General features: G+C 42.5%; 1 protein-coding gene across 1 annotated transcript; it reads left to right on the top strand.

The window, feature by feature from the left end:
* Window positions 1–4,123: 4,123 nt before the first annotated feature.
* Window positions 4,124–22,043, top strand: LOC129814254 (calponin-3-like). The gene is made up of 7 exons (XM_055867250.1): window positions 4,124–4,456; window positions 15,617–15,738; window positions 16,184–16,250; window positions 16,390–16,527; window positions 19,674–19,790; window positions 20,059–20,205; window positions 20,488–22,043. Exons 1-7 carry the CDS (start codon window positions 4,400–4,402, stop codon window positions 20,875–20,877), a joined length of 1,038 nt encoding a protein of 345 aa, XP_055723225.1. The 5' UTR covers window positions 4,124–4,399; the 3' UTR covers window positions 20,878–22,043.
* Window positions 22,044–22,313: the final 270 nt, after the last annotated feature.

The raw sequence follows: 22,313 nt of genomic DNA, 5'->3' as shown, positions 1-22,313 counted from the left end.
ATGGATCACTAGTCACTTTAATAATGCAACTTTAATATGTTTACGTATCTTGCATTACTAATCTCATATGTATATACTGTATTTTATACCATCTATTGCATCTTGCCTACACCACTCTGTCATTGCTCATCCTTATATTTATATGTATATATTCTTATTCCATTCCTTTACTTAGATTTGTGTGTATTAGGTAGCTGTGGAATTGTTAGATTACATGTTAGATATTGCTGCACTTCTCGGAACTAGAAGCACAAGCACTTCGCTACACTCACAATAACATCTTGCTAACTATGTGTATGTGACAAATACAATTTGATTTGATTTGATTTGAACCTGTTATTACTGTAAATGGGGCCACAAATCTGATGAAGTACATCGGATGAAGTGTTACCTTAATTTTGAGAGCTAATTACTCAAATTACTTAACGAATGCCTCTGAATGCCTCAGCTAAGATTTGCAAGGAGGTTTAGAAAGTGTCGATCAATCACAATACTTTTGAATGGTTGTCAAACCTTTTAAATGTTGAAATGTTTAATGGTCATGATACAGAGGGCTGAATGAAAAGTGTATTGTGAAAGTCAAGGACATTACCCCATTGAAATGACATAACTTTTATGACTTATCTTGCCTATTTAAAGGTTATTGTCTCCATGTATAGATATACTGTAAACAGAGAGATGTTAACATAAAATTAGACTTGACTGGGCCTTTTAATCCTGGTGATTCATTAGGAAGCATTCCTCTCTCTCTCTCTCTCTCTCTCTCTCTCTCTCTCTCTCTCTCTCTCTCTCTCTCTCTCTCTCTCTCTCTCTCTCTCTCTCTCTCTCTCTGTTTGTCTCTGTCTCTTGCTCTCTCTCTTTCTTTCTTTCTTTGTCTCTCTCAGATGTCTAGGCTGAGTATTTGTCTGAGCTTTACTGCATGTCTACTCTACATGGGTCAGGGTCAACAAAGGGGTGCTCATTAGCAGTGTGTAGCACCACATCTCAGTGTAATCTGCTGATACAGGACCTCAGTCACCATTCTATATAGTGTTTTTCAGTCAGATTCTCCATATCTAATAGGGCTCCGACTCCATATTTGTTTGGAAGGAAACCATACATGACAGAGGGGGCCAAGAGTCACAGATGGGGAACGTGTACAATAGAGTTGGGAGGAGTGGGATGGTTGTGTCACCACGATGGAGAGGGAAAGTTGGTGGGGAGGGAAAATTCACATCTTTTCTTTCCTCTAGTCGACCTGAAACTTTTGAAAAGTGTGGGGCAAATGGCCACATAAGTCCACATAGGTGTTTAAAAAATGGCTTTTGAACACATTGAATACATCTAGTCCTGAATCTGGTCGGATTTCTTGTTAGGTTTCTAGTAAATCATGCATGACAGTAGGAGCCAATGGCCATAGCTGGGGAGAATTCCGAGTTGGGATGAGTGGGATGGCGGGCTCACCGCATAGGAGAGGGAACTTGGCATTCCCAGATATGTGATGACCATACAAGGGCATTTGAATGAGATCATGAGATAAGTACTTCACGTACCGGTACATTAATCCCAAGAGGCCCAGACATGGTGAGTACTATCTTTGTTGCCTGACGACTAAAACTGAATTATTTGGCTACTCTATGTTCGCTACATAATTCAGTCTAAGACTGCCATCGCTGAAGTTGTTTGTGGTGATGTCAAAATAAGGGGTGTTGTACAAAACAAAGTCATCAGCGATTGGATCATCTCTAACCAATCAGAATATCAAAGCCAATGGCAAATTTTCTAATGCCGCTTTACCCACCTGTGTTCTGGCTCTGGCCCAACCCATCGGTTTCTGAGACAAATCAGAACGATTAGAATGTGTTTGCATTCTAGAAATCATCGGGAAGTATTCAGATCCAGACTCACGGAGGGAGTTCTATTAATCTGAGCTGTGGTGCACTGGTCTATGGCCTGTGACGTGAACGGGTAAAAGCGGTGAGGGAGGAGCACCCTTCTCAAATGGAACAGTAATCTGCGCTGCTCGGCCATGTTGTCAACAAGGCAGCATGGTGCATCGTCCAGAAACATACAACATATATTTTCCATAAAACTAGTTTTCATTGGAAGGCAGAAAAAGCATTTTTATCAAAAGCAATCACTTTCGCATTTGAAAATACAGATTCCTTCACACTACTTCATGTGGTTAATCTAGCCTAGGCTAGAGTTGACTTCGCTGTGGGCTTTGAATAGGGCACCTGGTTTACACCCAGGAGGCAGCCCGGTTCCCCCCCAAATAATTATAATCCAAAATAAATCCAATCACTTTTCCCCGGTGCAAACTCCTCCCATGGGTGTAATATGGTCCAGATAATCAAATCCCCTCATTGCAGAGAAGAAACTAATGTCTATGGGCATGGCATAGCATTTGGCCTGAGCAAGGAGTTTGGGTAGCCAGGCAACTATCTTTTCCTACAGTGGGAGCTATTCTCATGCTGGGAAAAATGGGAAATGGTGTTTTATTATACTGGGTAGTATTTAATGGACAATGGCTGGTTGTCAGTACTCTGCTTTACTAATTGTTTTTGTTTGAGCACTATAGGCTCACAAACACACACACACACACAAAACATTTTAAACACTGCTCATTTTAAACACTCAGGAATACAGTTCCATGCCATTTAGCCTATTTCCCGGCAGGACCTGATGTAGAGAGAGAAAAAAATGACTGATGGACTTAACAGTAAATGTCTTGGCATTGCAATTTGCTGAAATAAGCCCACTGCCAGTTTCCATGAGAAATGTCTTCTGCACTACCCAATTGTCTTACCTTCTACAGTATTTTTCGGTAAACTGAAAGTCTTAGTTATCTCCCTTCCTAAGCAAAACCATAATGGCTAACAGTCATTGCTTCAGAGAACTGTGGATCAAGCATGCAGTAAGTAGTACACTACCTACAGTAGTTGTGCAGTTGGCATTTATTAGTTGTTGGTGAACAAGAAATGATGCACAGTAATAATTACGCAACAGGTTAAACTGGAACAAGAGCTGAATCAGATCAGTGGAGTCTGTATAGTCACTGCTTGTGCAAATTGGAAAAAGGGAATTGAATTTCCATTCACAGTTTGTTTTTCTTTTTTTGTGGCAACTGTTACCTACCTAGGTGAATACCAATTCCCTCCCTTACTTTTTTTCTCATCACCTAAGTAACATCCAAAACACCAGACTCATACGCATGAATATGTTTCATGTACAGAATAAAAATGTTTGACAAAGACAGCCTACACTCAATCCAACAGTAATAATAACATGCACTTGACTCTTTCTATGAGGCATATACAGTAATAGTATGACTGTCATCCTGAGAAAAATGTGTTGTATTTTTGCTCAACTTTTCAAATGACTTTTCCTCAGACATTTAACCCAGAACTATTTCAGGAGTGGAGACAGACTAGTAGACTAGGCCTAGACCACCCTGAGTGTTTCAGAGGAAAAGGCAGAGACTGAGACCCAGCTAGGCCTCATGGTGGGAATAGCATGGGGAGTTCTTCAGAGGGTAGCTCTGTTTGTGTTATTTTCAGGATGAGCAGTTCTGACAGCAAGTTTCCATTGTGGACAGTCTTCCTGTTTATGGACACTTGGAGTCCCTTGATGGCACTGCTCAGGGGACAGGAAACACATGGAGGGAGGGGGAGGGATGCAGGGAGGGAGGGAATGATTTGTTTGCATTCGGCCAGCTTAAGTAGAGATAGTATAGACAGAGAATTACTAGAGGCTGCTTTTTAGAGCTGATCTCAGTCCAGTGGAAACTTGTCATTTCTCAATGCATTGTGGAAGGAGGCATTATTTATGTCACTCTTGCATTACTACCCTAAACCATCCTGTTGTGGAGGACTCTTGGAAGAGAGGCATATGCTGCATGATAGCCTACTATAATGCAATTAGACATCTTCATAAATGATTTGTATTGTTTGTAATTCCCTTTATATTCTATTGATATTTTATGGAAAAAGGATCGAATGGTAGGAGTGTCATATAGCCTAATCAGGAGATACTTGACAAACCAAATTGTGAATCTGTTATTGTGAATAACGTGTGTTTAACGTCCTTATTTCTTTATCTTCCTTGCGATCCATGAGCGAGTGCAGGGCAAATCAAGGCTTCTGATTGGCTTACCGCAGGTCTCTCGCGCTGCACACTTTTTTTTGGTCGAAAGACAAGCTATCTACTGCGAACCAGAACTTTCTGCGCAAACTCAATTCCGTTCTCTTTCCATCTGCTCGTCGAAGAATCAGGCTATTATAGAGGTTTACGGATTTATTTTCATAGTTGTAACGCTTGTACGGAACTTGCTACTTTGTAACAGAGGAAACGTGGAAGAAGGCGCAACTTTTTTTTGTGCAAATTATTGACACTGTTTTACATTTGCAAAACAAAGAAAATGACTCAATTCAACAAGGGTCCAGTGTACGGTTTGACTGCAGAATTGAGAAGCAAGGTAAGCGTGCGTGAATATTAGGATTATACCATTTTACCTATCAAAGTGATTAAATGAGATGGGAGAAAACTGATTATTTAAATGAAATAGGTCCCCATGGAACTGCTTCGGATCATGTCGGTGTATTCATTTCCTCTCGATACGACCTGCAACTGTTTTTATAATTGTGGAAAGTGTGTGTTGGCAAATGGCCACGTAATCCAGTATGAATTATCCTCAATTTCTTAATCAATGTGCCCTTTGTCTTGTTGCACAATTTGGCCCAAAAGGGATAGTCTATCATGTTACAGGGTGCAGGACACCCTCCCCCACACAAAAAAGCGAATTGCCTGTGATTTAATGTCTTTAAAATAATTATGTAATTTTCTCAGCAAGAACACTGCACTGGAAAATAAATAGGCTGTATGTCAAGTATTGTCATTCTTGGTCCACTTTTCCCAGACCTTTCACAAATGCAACTTTTTTGGTCTACAGTGATGCTGGATGAAAACAATTCTACATTGTGTACAATATTCCCTTATGATCATTTTTGCTACAGGAAAGGATGAAAGCGTCATGAATGTTTGGCAAGGCCAACAACTCATTGTTGCTCCAACATAGTGGGTGGAGCCCTATACGGGTTGTGTAAGGGTCCCTATACTGCTGAGTGAAGTCTGCAGTACTAGACAACATCCGCCTCAACAATGCTTTCTCCTTGTCTGACCTCACTGTAGGTTATTGAGTTTTATACACAGTGTAAAACTGCAGTGTCGCCTTCATTGTCAGACTCATGTGGAATCAATTTGCTACTATCGTTTTAAAGGGTCCCCTAGATGTTTTTCTATCTACCGTTCAGCAATATAGCATGAAAATTAAATATGAATCTTTTTAGCTGTTGAATGATGGGCTGGGCCCCTTGCCAAATCCTCTGTGGGTTTTTTTGTTGGCATCTGCTCAATTGAGCACGTTGCTCCTGGGGAGAATCCCAGATGGCCCAGAGGTCTATGATCCACACGTACAGTATGTCCCACACGATAACTAAAGAGGTGGATCACCCCCCCCCCCCCCCTTCACTAGGGCCAGGAGTTTTTCCTGATCACCTAACTTGACCTGGTTATAGCTACAGTATATCTAGGGCCCAGAGTTTTCCAAGTCAAGCCACATGGTGTGAAAAAACTGCTATCATATTTACTAGTCTTTTTATACCGGTATCCACAGCTCCTCTCCAGTGGGTTTTTGTCCTTTCACTCCCTTTCTAAATGGAGTCCAAAGTGGGTCATTCCATCCATGCGAAGCAATGGTTCCATCCCAATCCCCGCCTCCTTCCAGTGTGAGCGGAGACATTTTCCATGTGGTCTGCCAGAAGATACGCTTTATTAGAAGTCTGACAGAGATATGCCAGCCCTTCAGTGGTCTGCTGTGACGGCTTGTGGAAAAGAAAAGCGAGATTGTGTTCCATAGGAAGTGCCATGAATGTCTCTGAACTGTCAAGCGGAGTACAAAAACCTCGTAGCCAACCCCCCCCCCTTATACCATTTTAATATTCCTTTCTAGTGAAGATCTGCATACGGCACTTTTAGGCAAATCCTTGGGGCCTCTGGACTTGTTTCCCAGGCCCAGATTAAGCTTACTCCTGGATCTAAGCATGCTCAGTGGATATTATCCATTGAAAGTGCTTTTTAGTCCAGGTATATGCATAATCTGAGTCCTGGAAGCTGTCCGTAATAGTAGAGTTAAAGCCCTAGTAGAGCCCTCCACATGGGTTCCTGGTCATAGTTTTCGTGGTAACTCCTGGCAAGCTGGCACCCAGATGTGTTCCAGGAAGTAAACAGCTGATCACAATGGGAGGCTCCCATCATGTCAAGACCACAGTGGGAGCTTTAGTGTTTGTAACTGGTTGTCAGCATCACCTTACACGGCCTTTTGATACTTTGATTGTTAAAAACCACCACACAACATCTTCACAAGTATGGCTGTATGCCAGACAGCAACAATGTAGGACATGGTGCTGGTGTAGCAGGCTTGGGTGATTGTGGCCGATTCCTTTTCGACTCAGTGGATTCAGGAAATTTAATTATTGACTTTCTTGAAATGGTATTGAACCCGTCCTATGTTTATTTTACTTACAGAGATGGGAAATGCTTGTATGTGCTATTTATTAATACTTACAATGCACTCAGGAGAACAATGGAGCGCTACACTGCAGAGGAAGTTGCTTTGTCCAGTAATTGCAAAAGTAATTAAAGTGAATTAGCCTACTTTGTAAAATACCCTCTCCCTGGTCTTCAGTCATACCTCAAGTTCTGGCTTCCTGCATTGTGTTATCTGACACCGTCCAAAACGTTATGAATCTGATACAGGGCTGAAACTGTTGTGGTTATAGCTTTTTCTTTAGTAGTACAGATACTTGGAGGACTTTGTAAGCTGTAACATCTGTAAGACAGCTGTAAGGCTTGCCTATTTTTGCCATAACCCTTAACAGTAAGGACTGTAATAAAGTGGTGCTGTGATGGTCTGACCATCTGTGCTGGCTCGAGGACAGGACACTTCAAACCTCCAGTCCGCTAGGAAGTGCTAGCAAGAGAAAATACCCATTTTTAACTATGAAAACCAGGCTGAAAGTGTTGGCACATGGACATGACCCCTACTCATCTAATGTTACATATACCCCTGTAACCTTCACCCCTACAGTAGAGACACAGTAGAAGTGGGCTATACCGGTACAAACATGTTCATGTCATGAATAACCCAACGTGAAACCAAGCACATTCTTTCTCATCAACTTTCAACGCGTACCGGTTAATCCCACTAAGAGGACACCATTTGCATCATTTGCAATAACGAGGAGTTCAAGCCACCTTTCGCATAACTTGGCTGACCTCTTCAGTAATCAGACAACGTTTACACACTGCCCTTGTATCATATCTGCAGCTTACGTGTCCACAGCTACTTTTCGCTCCTGTGCGCAAGAGATAAGGCTGTGGTGAACATCATGTGCACGGTGCACCTCATCCATAGGACATAAAATAGCTCCCCTGACTACAGTATTTAGGGTTAACCCATGTCCAGCCACACAGAACAAAGACATGCTTGTGGTGTTAGTTGTTTGAAAGAGGACTGAATAGATTACGCTCAAGTGTATCAGTCCAGAAATATTTGCATTTAACTCCCAGGAATACTCACCACTTGTTCTGTTTTGCATAATAGAATGTAAATGCAAAATATGTTCATATAGTTCAGCAAACTGGGGCCAGTGTGTGCATGTGTGTGTAATTTAATTAGTTCTACCACCACAACACATGGCTGTTGGGAGGGAATGTCATGATTTTGTTGACACTCTTCTAAAGTGCTAACTTGGCCATCCTCCATCCGTTGAGGATGCCCCAGAGTGGCCTTTTAAACCCCACGCTGACATCTCAAGGAGAACAGGAAGGAGTCTTCCTGAGTGCTGTTAAGTAAACACTCACTATAATTACCCTTCAAACTCAGGAAGAACACAGGATGGAGCAGCAGCACTTTCTGTTTTTGACATATAGGCAGTTATTTCCTTTTTGGTTATTTTTATATTATCAGGTCAGGAGGAGGTGTCCTAAAGATAACAGTGACATTTTGCGTCATGGCTCACAGGTGAGGATGGATAGAGCCAGATTTGAATTGGAAATGGGGGAAAATGTCCACACTGTGGAAAATGGCTGCCTTCCAGCTTTACTTGTGTCTCTGTTAACACGTTCTTACTGTATGTCAACAAACAACACTATGACAATGGGCCTAGGGCAACGTAAACAGATGGTGTAATTGTTTCTACCTCACCTCACACTCATCACAGAAAAAAATCGCTGCATCATTCCACTCCATTGAACATTTCCCAGAGGCACGTAAGGTTAATAATTTATTAACACCACCAGCTGTCTCCATTGTCAAGGCTCCATCCAATAACATTTCCTCTACAATAAATGGATAACCAATATTTAAACAGGTTTGGGGTTTTGTAGGAGCATACATTTCAAGGTTTTGGAGGGCAAAGCCTGTAATTTTCGCACAAACGTAGGCTAACTTTCGCAGTGCCGTAATGTCGTATCCTGAAGGAGCGGCCCATTTACAATACAACGCTCTCATTCTTTTTTCAGTCCAGATGTTCTCTCCATTCCCCAGACTCATCAGAAAATACTTCCAGTTGCGTGGGCAGCAGTGGTAGTATAAGAAGAGGGGGTTTCTTTCTTTGCATGTCTAAGAAAGAGAAAGATGAGTCAAGGTCTTTTTGGCTAGACCTGTGTTTCTCCCCCTCTTTCTTCTATGAATGCCTAGCTAGTTCTGCTCTATCAAGAACACTGAAGCTATTGTTTGGCCATGAGGAGCAATTTCTAGACTCGAACAGGGACTGTTCACGCTCCCCTCTCAGCTCTCCATGGGACGTTTTTAAAGGGACTCGCTGTGTGGGACTTGTGTCTTCTGGGTCTCATAGCAACAGCTAGCCTAACGTAGCTTGTTTGGTGTGACACAAGGTTGCGAGCAAACTTTTTCCTTTATCTACCTCTGACCCTCCCAGTGTGGGATAGGAGTCAAATGAATGCATTTCTGGGACATCGCATCAACTTTCCCCCTCCATTTAATCCCATTAAAGACTCTTTGCCCTTTTTGAAGACTGCTGGTCTTTGTAGGAAGGGCTGCCATCTTTCCTACACAGAGCCTTAGCTCTGTAGTTAGCTCTTTTTAATCTTGACAGTTTTCTCATTTGACATGTGGGCGGGTGATGAATTGTTAGACACGATACAAGTGGTGTTGTGTGAAGGGGATGGGAGAGGTTGGTGGGTTTTGAGTCCTCTCTTGCTGAGGGAGGACTACTGATGACTGCTTTCAGCAGAGGTTAGTCTGTGTGTGGAGGATTAGGCCTATCACAGATGGCTCTGAACCTTTGGAAAACCTCTTGTTTGCTTGTTTCCACCAAAGGCAGAGAGAGCTGCAGGCATTGTGTGGGGATTGATAACCGTGTGTGTGTGTAACCCAAGTGCAGACTGGGGGGTTTAATAAATTACAGATGTGGGATCTCTTTAACCTCTACCTCCGCTCTTCCCTGATAAACACAGACAGACACAGAACTTGAAGAGGCTCTGTTCTGACATTGTGGTATCTTCAGTCTGACAAGCAGCAGTGCTAGAATAAAACAGACTGATTCAAATCAAATTGAATTTGTCACAGGCACAGAATACAACCGCTGTAGACCTTACTGTGAAATGCTTACTTAACCAACAATACAGTTAAAAAAAAAAAAGAATAATAAAATAAAATTTAGTCTGAAAAATTTGCCAAATAAATGATAGGAGAAGAAAAAATAACACAATAAATTAACAAAAACAAGGCTATATACAAGAGTACTGAGTCAATGTGCTGGGGTACAGGTTAGTCAAGGTAATTGAGGTAATATGTACACTACCATTCAAAAGTTTGGGTTCACTTAGAAATGTCCTTGTTTTTGAAAGAAAAGCAACAAAAAAAAGTCCATTAAAATAACATCATTGATCAGAAATACAGTGTAGACATTGTTAATGTTGTAAATGTCTATTGTCGCTTTTTTTAATGGAATATCCACATCGGCGTACACAAGGCCCATTATCAGCAACCATCACTCCTGTGTTCCAATGGCACGTTGTGTTAGCTAATCCAAGTTTATCATTTTAAAAGGCTAATTTATCATTAGAAAACCCTTTTGCAATTGTTAGCACAGCTGAAAACTGTTGTGCTAATTAAAGAAGCAATAAAACTGGCCTTCTTTAGACTAGTTGAGTATCTGGAGCATCAGCATTTGTGGGTTTGATAACAGGCTCAAAAGGGCCAAAAACAAAGAACTTTCTTCTGAAACTCATCAGTCTATTCTTGTTCTGAGAAATGCAGGCTATTCCATGCGAGAAATTGCCAAGAAACTGAAGATCTCGTACAACGCTGTGTACTACTCCCTTCACAGAACTGCGCAAACCAGAATAGAAAGAGTGGGAGGCAGACACCTCACAAGTCCTCAACTGGCAGCTTCATTAAATAGTACCTGCAAAACACCAGTCTCAACGTCAACAGTGAAGAGGCGACTCCGGGATGCTGGCCTAGGCAGAGTTCCTCTGTCCAGTGTCTGTTTTTTTTGCCCATCTTAATCTTTTCTTTTTATTTGCCAGTCTGAGATTTTTCTTTGCAACTCTGCCTAGAAGGCCAGCATCCCGGGGTCGCCTCTTCACTGTTGAAGATATTGCATGGCAATAGCCCATAGCTCACAATCTCTGTTCATGAAATCTTCAGTGAATAAGAATCTTGTGAGTCAGATTTTCTCCTTGTTATCCAGATACAATGACTATACCGTACAGTCTGAAACTCTGGTTTCCCCATATGAGGCAGTCAGATCTGTCCTTGCGTGCCAGACTGATCTTTTAGAGCAGTGTTTTCCACCAGTACATAGACTAGCCAGCCAAATAGAAAAAGTAGCCAGCCAGGCGCCTCCAGGGTTCAACATTTTTGTCCGAAAGAGCTCTGTTTTGGCGGCCTCTGGTACATCCTAATACCTTGATTCCGTCTGAAATTATTGAATACTTTTTAGAGTTTACCTCACAGGTTGGAAAAATGGTTGTGTTATTGTGTAAAAAGACATGACTTTACAATTTTTAGTTACTAAGAAAATGTGAATTCAGTTTGTAAAATGCAAATGAATTACTTAAAAATCATACAATGTGGTTTTCTGGATTTTTGTGTACCTATGATAAAAATTACAGACCTCTACATGCTTTGTAAGTAGGAAAACCTACAAAATCGGCAGTGTATCAAATACTTGTTCTCCCCACTGTATATATATATAATATATATATTTTTTTATATTGTTGAATTAATTCTGTTTTAATGCCTGTATTCCGTGAGGGCCCCAATTATCATATTTGGACCAGAATGCTTCTCTCCACTACCTATTGTTCCTGCAGTGATGATTCACCATCTTCATCAAATGTTTTCATAATTTATCTGCAGATAATCGCCAAAAAGACTAAGCCTACCAGTAGCCTATGCAAATTAGGGAGCCAAATGAATGGCTCTCACCGATGCGATTTGTTAGGCTGATGAGACGAGAGTCACTCATTTTAGCGTCACTAACTGGCAAGTCCCGACATCCATGGAAATGGAAAGAAAAACCTATGCGATACCATGGACAATCACTTTGCATGATTTTATGAATGGCAAAGGGATATAGGAGAGCGACTTTATTCAGTCAGTTCAACATCTTTTCATAAACTAGTCAACACTTGCTGTTCAGTTGTCAATCGACACACAGTAAGTAGCCTAGGCCTACCATGCACCATGACTCCATGTGGCTGGCTATATGAGACACACAAAATAAAATAATAAATTAAATGTGTCAAACTACTGCAACCAAAGATCTGTATATATTGACGAGATGCTCATTTCTCCACCCTGACAATGGGAGTCATCCCAAAGGCGCGAAGGCAATCTTGGGTCCAAAATAAGCCCATAGAAATGCATTGGGCTTATTTTGGCGAGAGTGAAACCTCTCCCTTCGCATCTTCTACTCTGCAGCATTTCCCTGTCATGCTCACTTTGTGACGACTGACAGGCGCCTAGCCTATCAGTAGATCGCTAGAAGACGCACATCGTTCATTCTAGTGGGAGAGGGCTCGACGGAGTAGCGAATCTAAAAAATAAAATAAAAAGTAGCCTAGTTAATATGAAGTGGAAAATGTAGCCGGCTGAAATTGAGCCTGTGACCACGCTAATGGAAAAAGATGCACTACATCCCTCAAACTCAAGTCTGGACTTCGAAGCCAGTTCCACTGCATTGTTTTCATTGTTCCCCTCTAATCAGGGACTGATTTAGACCTGGGACAATTAATTATCAGGTAGAACAGAAAACCAACAGGCTCTGGACCTCGTAGGGTAAGAGTTACTGTACCATAACCTGCTGGAGTTGTTCCTGTAGCCCGGAGAGTAAAAACAATACCTCTTTAGGGCGATTACAATTTTGGTATCTCTGATTTGTTCTGTCAATTCTCACAGAAACTTAATAGGGAGGAAGGATGTTTGGTATGCTTTTTACATTTGTAACACACCTCAAAAAATTATAACGGTGAAAGTGGCTTGAGCCTGTAATCGAACCCAGGGTCCCTGCTCATCTGCGTGAACGTGCCTTAGGCATGCTGCAAGGAGGCATGAGGACTGCGGATGTGGCCAGGGCAATAAAATGCAATATCCAGACTGTGAGATGCCTAAGATAGTGTTACAGGGAGACAGGACGGACAGCTGATCGTCCTCGCGGTGGCAGACCACGTGTAACAACACCTGCACAGGATCGGTACAGCCGAACATCACACCTGCGGGACAGGTACAGGATGGCAACAACTGCCCGAGTTACACCAGGAACGCACAATCCCTCCATCAGTGCTCAGAATGTCCACAATAGGCTGAGAGAGGCTGGACTGAGGGCTTGCAGGCCTGTTGTAAGGCAGGTCCTCACCAGACATCACAACGTTGCCTATGGGCACAAACCCACCGTCGCTGGACCAGACAGGACTGGCAAAAAGTGCTCTTCACTGACGAGTTGCGGTTTTGTCTCACCGGGGGTGATTGTCGGATTCGCGTTTATCGTCGAAGGTTTGAGCATTACACCGAGGCCTTTACTCTGGAGCGGGATGGATTTGGAGGTGGAGGGCCGTCATGGTCTAGGGCGGTGTGTCACAGCATCATCGGACTGAGCTTGTTGTCATTGCAGGCAATCTCAATGCTGTGCGTTACAGGGAAGACATCCTCCTCCCTCATGTGGTACACTTCCTGCAGGCTCATCCTGACATGACAATGCCACCAGCCATACTGCTCGTCCTGTGCGTGATTTCCTGCAGGACAGGAATGTCAGTGTTCTGCCATGGCCAGCGACGAGCCCGGATCTCAATCCTATTGAGCATGTCAAGGACATGTTGGATCGGAGGGTGAGGGCTAGGACCATTCCCCCCAGAAATGTCTGGGAACTTGCAGGTGCCTTGGTGGAAGAGTGGGGTAGCATCTCACAGCAAGAACTGGCAAATCTGATGCAGTCCATGAGGAGGAGAAGCACTGCAGTACTTAATGCAGCTGGTGGCCACCAGATACTGACTGTTACTTTTGATTTTGACCCCCCCTGTTCAGGGACACATTATTCCATTTCTGTTAGTTACATGTCTGTGGAACTTGTTCAGTTTATGTCTCAGTTGTTGAATCTTGTTATGTTCATACAAATATTTACACATGTTAAGTTTGCTGAAAATAAACGAAGTTGACAGTGAGAAGACGTTTAATTTTTTTTAAAGTTTATAACCTTGTCAACGTCTTGACTATTTCCTATTCATTTGGAACTCATTTCATGTATGTTTTATTGGAAAACAAGGACATTTTTAAGTGACCCCAAACTTTTTGAACGGTAGTGTATATAACACTGATAATTTCTTCAAAAGTAGAGGAGAGCCCACACTGGAAATGTTATGTTTGAAGAGTATATTGTTCCAAACAAATAGGCAAAATCAAAAAGGTACTTTTTGAGATGTAAATGTGAAGGCTTTGTATTTCAGAATATAGATATACTTCATATTTAAGAGCACACTATACATGTCGTACAGGTTTAAAAGGGCCTAAAATGGCCACTTTCGTCATGATTTTCTCAAAAATGGTTTGTGATACTTTATACATTTGTATGTTAAACATCCTTCCTCCCAGTGAAGTTGTATGTGAGAACTGCAAGAATAATCTGAGATAAATAAAAAAAATGGCCATGCTGTCACGTAGTTTCCCCTTAGTCATGTAATTAGCCCTGGAGCCGTCTCCTAGGAGGAGTGCTGACCTAGGATCAGTTTTGTCATTTAGTTCATGATGAATAATATTATGGCCAGGGGGGACCATATGCATTAAACGTCAGAGTAGGATCTAGGTTCAGTTTAGCCTTTCAGAGAATAATGAATACATGGGGTCTGATCCTAGATCAGCACTTCAACTCTGAGATGGTTGATACATGTACATGGAGCCCCTGAGTGCTTTCTCCTGAGTTCTTATCAAAAGCAGCAAGAAATGTATATCACAGTTGGAAGCCCTGGGCTTCAAACAAGCAGTCAATGAAAGTTATTTAAGATGAATGACAACACTATCCCTCTAATCCTTCCGTCTGCTACGCCAGATAAAGTTGTCGGCTGTGATATTTTCACTTTGTGTGTGTGTCTTTGTCTGTCTCTCTCCTATCTCTCCTTCAATCAAGCCATTGGGTAAAGAAACAGTGTCGGTCTGGTCTTAGGAACCTGTGGAGCAATCCCCCTGAAGCCAGGGTTCAGGCGCGGGGCAGCGATCCATGTAATTTCCTGTGTCTTACCTCTCCTAGCAGCGGGCCTCGGGAAAACACACAGCCTAGACGTGGGTGAGGAGAGCGTTTTCCCGAAAAGCTGACCTTGCGGCATTGTCGGCACCACCTTTTTTAGACCAATTCTGTAATGGCTTCACTTACAGCTTTGACCTTCTGCAGTGAGGACTGAAGTGCTACCTCAAGTGGCTTCACAAAATACGTGAATGGATACCAGATTTTTCTCAATGTTTTATTGCGCATTGCTTCCTCAGATGTTCTGTATTTACAGTAGATTGTGCTAAAAGCCCTCTGAATTATTGTGCAAGCCTTCCTTTTAACAGACTATCTTTCCCAGGGAGTGGAGCGGCTGGGCCCAATGACCATGAGTTCTAACTATTGAGTGGGCGTGCTGCTCTCTGCTTACTAAGCAATCTGACAGTTTGAATCTCATAACAGCAAACTGCCTCTGCTTGGCTATTATAACTTTCCCTCTGTCTCTCACTCCCTGTGGCCAACACATACATAAATATACAAAGAGGTTACTCAGTTTTCTATGCAAAGTAGTCTGGGTTTAGGCTTGCATTGTGGTTATAATTGTTTCAAATTACAAGATGCCTTAAGTGTGTGGCTCGGTTGGTTAGTGTTAGGACTGTGTTTGCTTGCAGGATCGGATGTTTATGGTAATTGATCAACCTTGCCCTTTTCTAAGCTAAGTGGTATTGATGTTTTATAGCCTACCTATCCAAACAAGTCAGATCCCAACAAGTGTCTTGGGGGTCGGGGTTTGATTTTGAACAACTGTTGAATGAAGAGTGGGTGGAGTTAACAGTATTTTGTCTTCTCAGATCGCAGGGAAGTACGACCTGCAGAAGGAGGAGGAGCTCCGGTTCTGGATCGAGGAGGTGACGGGCATGCCCATTGGAGAGAACTTCCAGAAGGGCCTCAAGGACGGAGTCATCCTCTGCGAGTAAGTTTTCTGGCTATACAAAAAAGTGTGTTTAGATTTACCCACTCACCAACAGGGTTTGTATGCTGCCGTTTTAGGTATTTGTGCATATTGTACAATTCTTCCAATCAGTAGTCTTCGTTTGTATTCGCCCAACATGTGAAGGATGTTTTTCCCTGTTCAGGTTACTGAACCATTTAGACTTCAGCTATGAGGATGTAGGGGAATACTTAGTCACATTCCTCGATAGATGATCACTCAAGTAGAATTAATACAGGATGTTATATTGTTGCCATAACAGTGATCAGGTGTTGAAAAGGCCTACAGAGGATTACCTGGGGTCTTAATCGCTCCATTCTTTTCACTACCACTAGGAATTGTGTATTGTTATTTTCCATTGCTCTAGTTGACAATTTTGTTTGTTCATATCAAATTGTAAGAGATGGACTGTTTTCTTCTGCTTCAGGCTGATTAACAAACTGCAGCCTTGTTCCATTAAGAAAATCAACCACTCCAAACTCAACTGGCACAAGGTACGTGAGACAAAATACAATTTGAGATTTTGATGTACACTGTAAAGCTGCTACAGTATTTCAGAGAAATATGCTTTTAATTATACGAGACTAAATAACTAGAATGAACCGGAGTCTGATTTCCTTTGTTCTGTTCTAGCTGGAAAATCTTGGGAATTTCATCCGAGCCATTCTGAAGTTTGGCCTTTGTCCCAATGACATCTTTGAAGCCAACGACCTGTTTGAGAATGGGAACATGACCCAGGTCCAGAGCACCCTGCTGTCCCTGGCTGGCATGGTAGGTTCTCAGTTAGACCAGGGGGAGTGTAGAACCCTGAGTTGTTCCTGACGCCGTTATTACCCAGTACCAAACACACAGAAAGAGTGTGTCATAGAAGTGGATTACGATTGATCAAGAGAAAGAGGAAAACATTGTTTTTATTGGTGCTGAAACCTTGGATCGGACAAACACGAGGGTTTCATTTTTTTAAATTGAAATGATCAAATGGCTACCCAGACTATTTGCCATGACCCCTTTTTTACGCTGCTGCTACTCGCTGTTTATCTATGCGAGGTCACTTTACCCCAACCTACATGTACATATTGCCTCGACTAACCTGTACCCCTGCACATTGACTCGGTACCGGTACCCCCTGTATATACTGTAGCCTCGTTGTTTTTATTTAGTGTTACTTTTTAACTTTATTATTTTACATTTTTTGCTTACTTACGAGCACCTAACCAACGATGCAGTTTAAAAAAAATACAAGCAAGAATAAGAAATAAAAGTAACAAGGTATTAACCTCTCTAGGGTATGTGAGACGGTAGCGTCCCACCTCTTCAGCAGCCAGTGAAACTGCAGGGTGCCAGAAATCCCATAATTAAAATTCCTCAAACATACATGTATTTTACACCATTTTAAAGATACACTTGTTGTAAATCCAGCCACAGTGTCCGATTTCAAAAAGGCTTTACGACGAAAGCAAACCAAACGATTGTTAGTTGAGTGCCTATTTGCAGAACAACAGACATTTTTCCAGCCAAAGAGAGGATTCACAAAAAGCAGAAATATAGATAAAATGAATCACTAACCTTTGATCTTCATCAGATGACACTCATAGGACTTCATGTTACACAATACATGTATGTTTTGTTCGGTAAAGTTCATATTTATATTCAAAAATCTGAGTTTACATTGGCGCCTTATGTTCAGAAGTTCCAAAACATCCTTTGATTTTGCAGAGAGCCACATCAATTTATAGGAATACTCATAATAAACATTGCTAAAAGATACAACTGTTATGCATGGAATTTTAGATGCACTTCTCCTTAATGCAACCGCTGTGTCAGATTTCAAAAAAGCTTTACGGAAAAAGCAAACCATGCAATAATCTGAGTCGGCGCTCAGAGCCCAATCAGGACACAAATATATCCGCCATATTATGCAGTCAACAGAAGTCAGAAATAACATTATAAATATTCACTTACCTTTGATAATCTTCATCAGAATGAACTCCCAGGAATCCCAGTTCCACAATAAATGTTTGTTTTGTTCAATAATGTCCATAATTTATGTCCAAATTCCTCCTTGTTGTTCTAGCGTTCAGTACACTTTCCAAACTCACGATGCGCGGGCAAGTCCAACGGAAAGTACGGACGAAAAGTTAAAAGAATTATATTACAGTCTGAAAAAACATGACAAACGAAGTATTGAATCAATCTTTAGGATGTTTTTAACATAATTCTTCAATGTTCCAACCGGAGTATTCCTTTGTCTTCAGAAGTGCAATGTAACAGAGCTCGCTCTCACGTGAATGCGCATGGTCAGGGCATGTTCAGGTCATGATAGACCTTACTCATTCCCCTCTCCTTCGGCCCCACTTCACAGTAGAAGCATCAGACAAGGTTCTAAAGACTGTTGACATCTAGTGGAAACCTTAGTGAAATATTGGTAATGTTGCACTTCCTATCTTCAATAGGAGCTGAGTTGAAAATCGACCAACCTCAGATTGCCCACTTCCTGGTTGGTTTTTTGAATGCCATATGAGTTCACAAACATCATTCAAACAGTTTTAGAAACTTCAGAGTGTTTTCTATCCAAATCTACTAATTATATTCATATTCTAGCTTTAATGGATTTGTAGCAGGCCGTTTACTCTGGGCAGGCTTTTCATCTGGACGTGAAAATACTGCCCCCTATCCCAAAGAAGTTAGAGTAGCAGTAAAATAACAATAACGAGACTATACACAGGGGGGTACCGGTACAGAGTCAATGTGCTGGGGCACCGGTTAGTTGAGGTAATATGTACATGTAGGTAGAGTTATTAAAGTGACAATGCATAGATGATAACAGAGAGTAGCAGTGGTGTAAAAGGGGGGTGTGGGGGGGGGGGGGGCAATACAAATAGTCTGGGTAGCCATTTGATTAGATGTTCTGGAGTCTTATGGCTTGGGGGTAGAAGCTGTTTAGAAGCCTCTTGGACCTAGATTTGGTGCTCCGGTACCGCTTGCCGTGCAGAACCTTTTGAGGATCCGAGGACCCATGCCAAATCTTTTCAGTCTCCTGAGGAGGAATAGGTTTTGTCGTGCACTCTTCACGACTGTCTTGGAGTGTTTGGACCATGATAGTTTGTTGGTGATGTGGACACCAAGGAACTTGAAGCTCTCAACCTGCTCCACTGCAGCCCCGTCGATGAGAATGGGGGTGTGCTCGGTCCTCTTTTCCCTGTAGTCCACAATCATCTCCTTTGTCTTGATCACGTTAAGGGAGAGGTTGTTGTTGTCTGTCCTGGCACCACATGGCCAGGTCTCTGACCTCCTCCCTATAGGCTGTCTCATTGTTGTCGGTGATCAGGCCTACCATTGTTGTGTCATGGGCAAACTTGATGGTGTTGGAGTCGTGCCTGGTTGTGCAGTCATGAGTGAACAGGGAGTACAGGAGGGGACTGACCACACACCCCTGAGGGGCCTCTGTATTGAGGATCAGCATGGCGGATGTGTTGTTACCTACCCTTACGACCTGTGGGCGGCCCGTCAGGAAGTCCAGGATCCAGTTGCAGAGGGAGGTGTTTAGTCCCAGGGTCCTTAGCTTATTGATGAGCTTTGAGGGCACTATGGTGTTGAACACTGAGCTGTAGTCAATGAATAGCTTTCTCACAGGTGGGAAAGGGCTCTGTGGAGTGCAATAGAGATTGCATCATCTGTGGATCTGTTAGGGCAATATGTTGGTTACGAATTGGTTGGGGTTGTAAGTAAGCTTTTCATGGTAAGGTCTACTACACCTGTTGTATTCGGTGCATGTGACATAAAATGTTATTTGGCTGAGATAACCATGCAGCACTATGTAGGCTCACAGTACAGTTGGAAATAGGGAGTAGAAACATGGTCATGTAAAACTGAAAGCGACACTGACTTTTGTTCCTTTGTCTCATACCATGCAACAGGCGAAAACCAAAGGCTCAAACTCCAACTGTGACATCGGTGTGAAGTTCGCAGACAAGAGGACGCGCCATTTCGACGAGGACAAAATGAAGGCTGGACAATGTGTCATTGGACTGCAGGTGAGTCGTGCACACACAATAGCAATGACAACAGAGATAATGCTTTAAATGGATCTCATCTGTTTTTCACTAAATAATGATATTATAGCAGTAGACATGTTTGTATTTTTCCACTTAATTTAAAAAAAAATCCTAATAATGTATCCCAGTCATACTCGGAAATTAATTTGTGGTCAATAAAAATGGCCAGATATAGAAGAGATTTGATTAGAGAACATTATGACCGATGGATGGAGCCTTGTCTGAAAGCTGTTTCTGTCCTGGGTAGATGGGAACAAATAAATGTGCCAGCCAGTCTGGTATGACAGCGTATGGGACCAGGAGACACTTATATGACCCAAAGTCACAGACAGACAAGCCCTACGACCAGACTACCATCAGTCTGCAGATGGGAACCAACAAGGGCGCCAGCCAGGTAAGAATGTAGTCTTTGATGTGTATGCTGTGTTTCTTATGCTTCAATGGTTTCTGCTGCAATGGATTCCTAGCCACTGTAATCCCTGGAAGCAATTAGCAGTAATCTTGTAACAGGGTGAGACCTCTACCAACTAAAGGTTACTGTGGTCAGGTGTACGCGCACACACACACTCTTTTTCTTTCTCCCTCTCTCACTCACACACACACACACACACTATCGGTCACATACACACACATACTACCGACCGCTCCACCGCCAACCTGACCTCCTCTCCCCCAGGCTGGCATGTCGGCTCCAGGTACCCGCCGCGACATCTACGACCAGAAGTCGGCGGGACAGCCTGCAGACAGCTCCACCATCTCCCTGCAGATGGGCACCAACAAGGTGGCGTCCCAGAAGGGCATGAGCAGCTATGGCCTGGGCAGGCAGATTTACGACCCCAAGTACTGCGCCTCCCCCACAGAGCCCACCTCACCCGTCACCCTCGGCAACCACGCCGGTAGCCACGGCAACGGGAGCCTGGGAACAGGCACCAATGGATCGGAGATTAGTGACAGCGACTACCAGGTGGAGTACCAGTATCAGCATGACGACGAGGAAGAGTACAGGGGCGGGTACCAACAGCAGTACAGTGGGCACTATGACGAGGACCAGGGCATCAACTATTAGACTGACTGTCTCGTGTGTAATTGCTCTATATGGGTAATAGGGTGCCATGTTCCCCTCTGTGGGCCCCATTTTGGCTTCACAAAAAGTAGCGCTTGTTTGGACAACTGCATGACTTTTTTGCGTAGTCAAAATGTCACCCTGTGTAGCAGTAGTTCCAAGTGTAACACAGTATGTCTGGGAATATGTAACGTTTATAGTGGCCTTCTACCGGAATCCGGAGTGGAGTTGCATGTTCAAGTACCTTGACGGATCATAAGAACCGTAGGCCTATATATAGTTTGATACAATTTTTGTGGTACCATTTTTGATGAAGTTGTTTAAACTGATGCAAATGTGTTACTCTGGTATAAAGCCACTGTAATGTAAAGTAAGTGTGAGGGAGCGATTTTGTTAACAGAGCAAGACTTTTACCATCCTTGCTAGGTTTTTTTAAACATCCCCCCCCCCCTCTAAAAGGGAAATGTTGGTTTATCAATCTAGCATTCCTTTTAAACTCGTTAGAATGTCAATATTTTCCGACCAATCGTAATAATGTATAGAATGTGGCAAGTTCTTTCTATGTTTTGTAGTTCTCGCGGTTCAGAAACTCAACTGGGGAGTTCTATGAGAAACATTCCATCACTGGCATTCACTACACATCATGTTTACCTGCTCCCTCCTTTCCTCTTTTTTTTTCAATATACTATATCGTCTGTTCTCTTTCATCTCCTTCAAATCTGAACCACAAGTCTACTGCTCTGTGGTAAGTTTTGGTAAGAGACTTATATGTTCTGTCCATTCTGAATATACAGCAATCACATTTTAGAGAAGGTTGGCAGGAGAAAAAGATGGATGTTGTAGTTGAGATGCTTACGGCCGTCATGTCCCAGTTTGACTTGAAAGCGCTGCAATGTTTTTGTAGTTCTCTGTTTTTGTACTTTCGCTGCCTATCTTGAGACTCTCAGAAGATCATCTCAAATGTTAGTTTCTGTCACATGACCAAACTTCTTAGGTATTTTTAAATGTTCTTCATATCTCATTGATTCCTTGTGCCATAATGCCCCCGTCTGTATGTAGACCCCATCCACTGTTGTTGTATTTATTGCCATTTGTCCCCAATATAGACATTTCATCTATTGTTTTGGTTATTTTGTATCAATAAACTTTGTTTCATGAAGTCTTCCATACAGGATGTCTCTATTTTTATCTAAGCTGAGACCACCGAGAACCCACTGCTGAGTGTTCTTTTACCTCATAATTACTAATCATCTCCGAAGGTCAAGTCATACTGACACTAGCCTGAGTCCCTTATCTGTTTGTGCTGTTTTGGCAGGACAATGACATAGAAGATGGCAATGCCATACTAACCGATTTTTGGGACTCGTGTTTGGGCTAGTGTCAGAATGACTTGACCTTCGGAGATTTTGTATATCTGAGATTGCCAACCTAAAACCCAG

Source organism: Salvelinus fontinalis, chromosome 17 (assembly GCF_029448725.1).
Source record: "Salvelinus fontinalis isolate EN_2023a chromosome 17, ASM2944872v1, whole genome shotgun sequence".
Lineage (NCBI taxonomy): Eukaryota > Metazoa > Chordata > Actinopteri > Salmoniformes > Salmonidae > Salvelinus > Salvelinus fontinalis.
The sequence above is the reverse complement of the archived record's forward strand: the minus strand, read 5'-3'. Positions and strand labels throughout refer to the sequence as shown.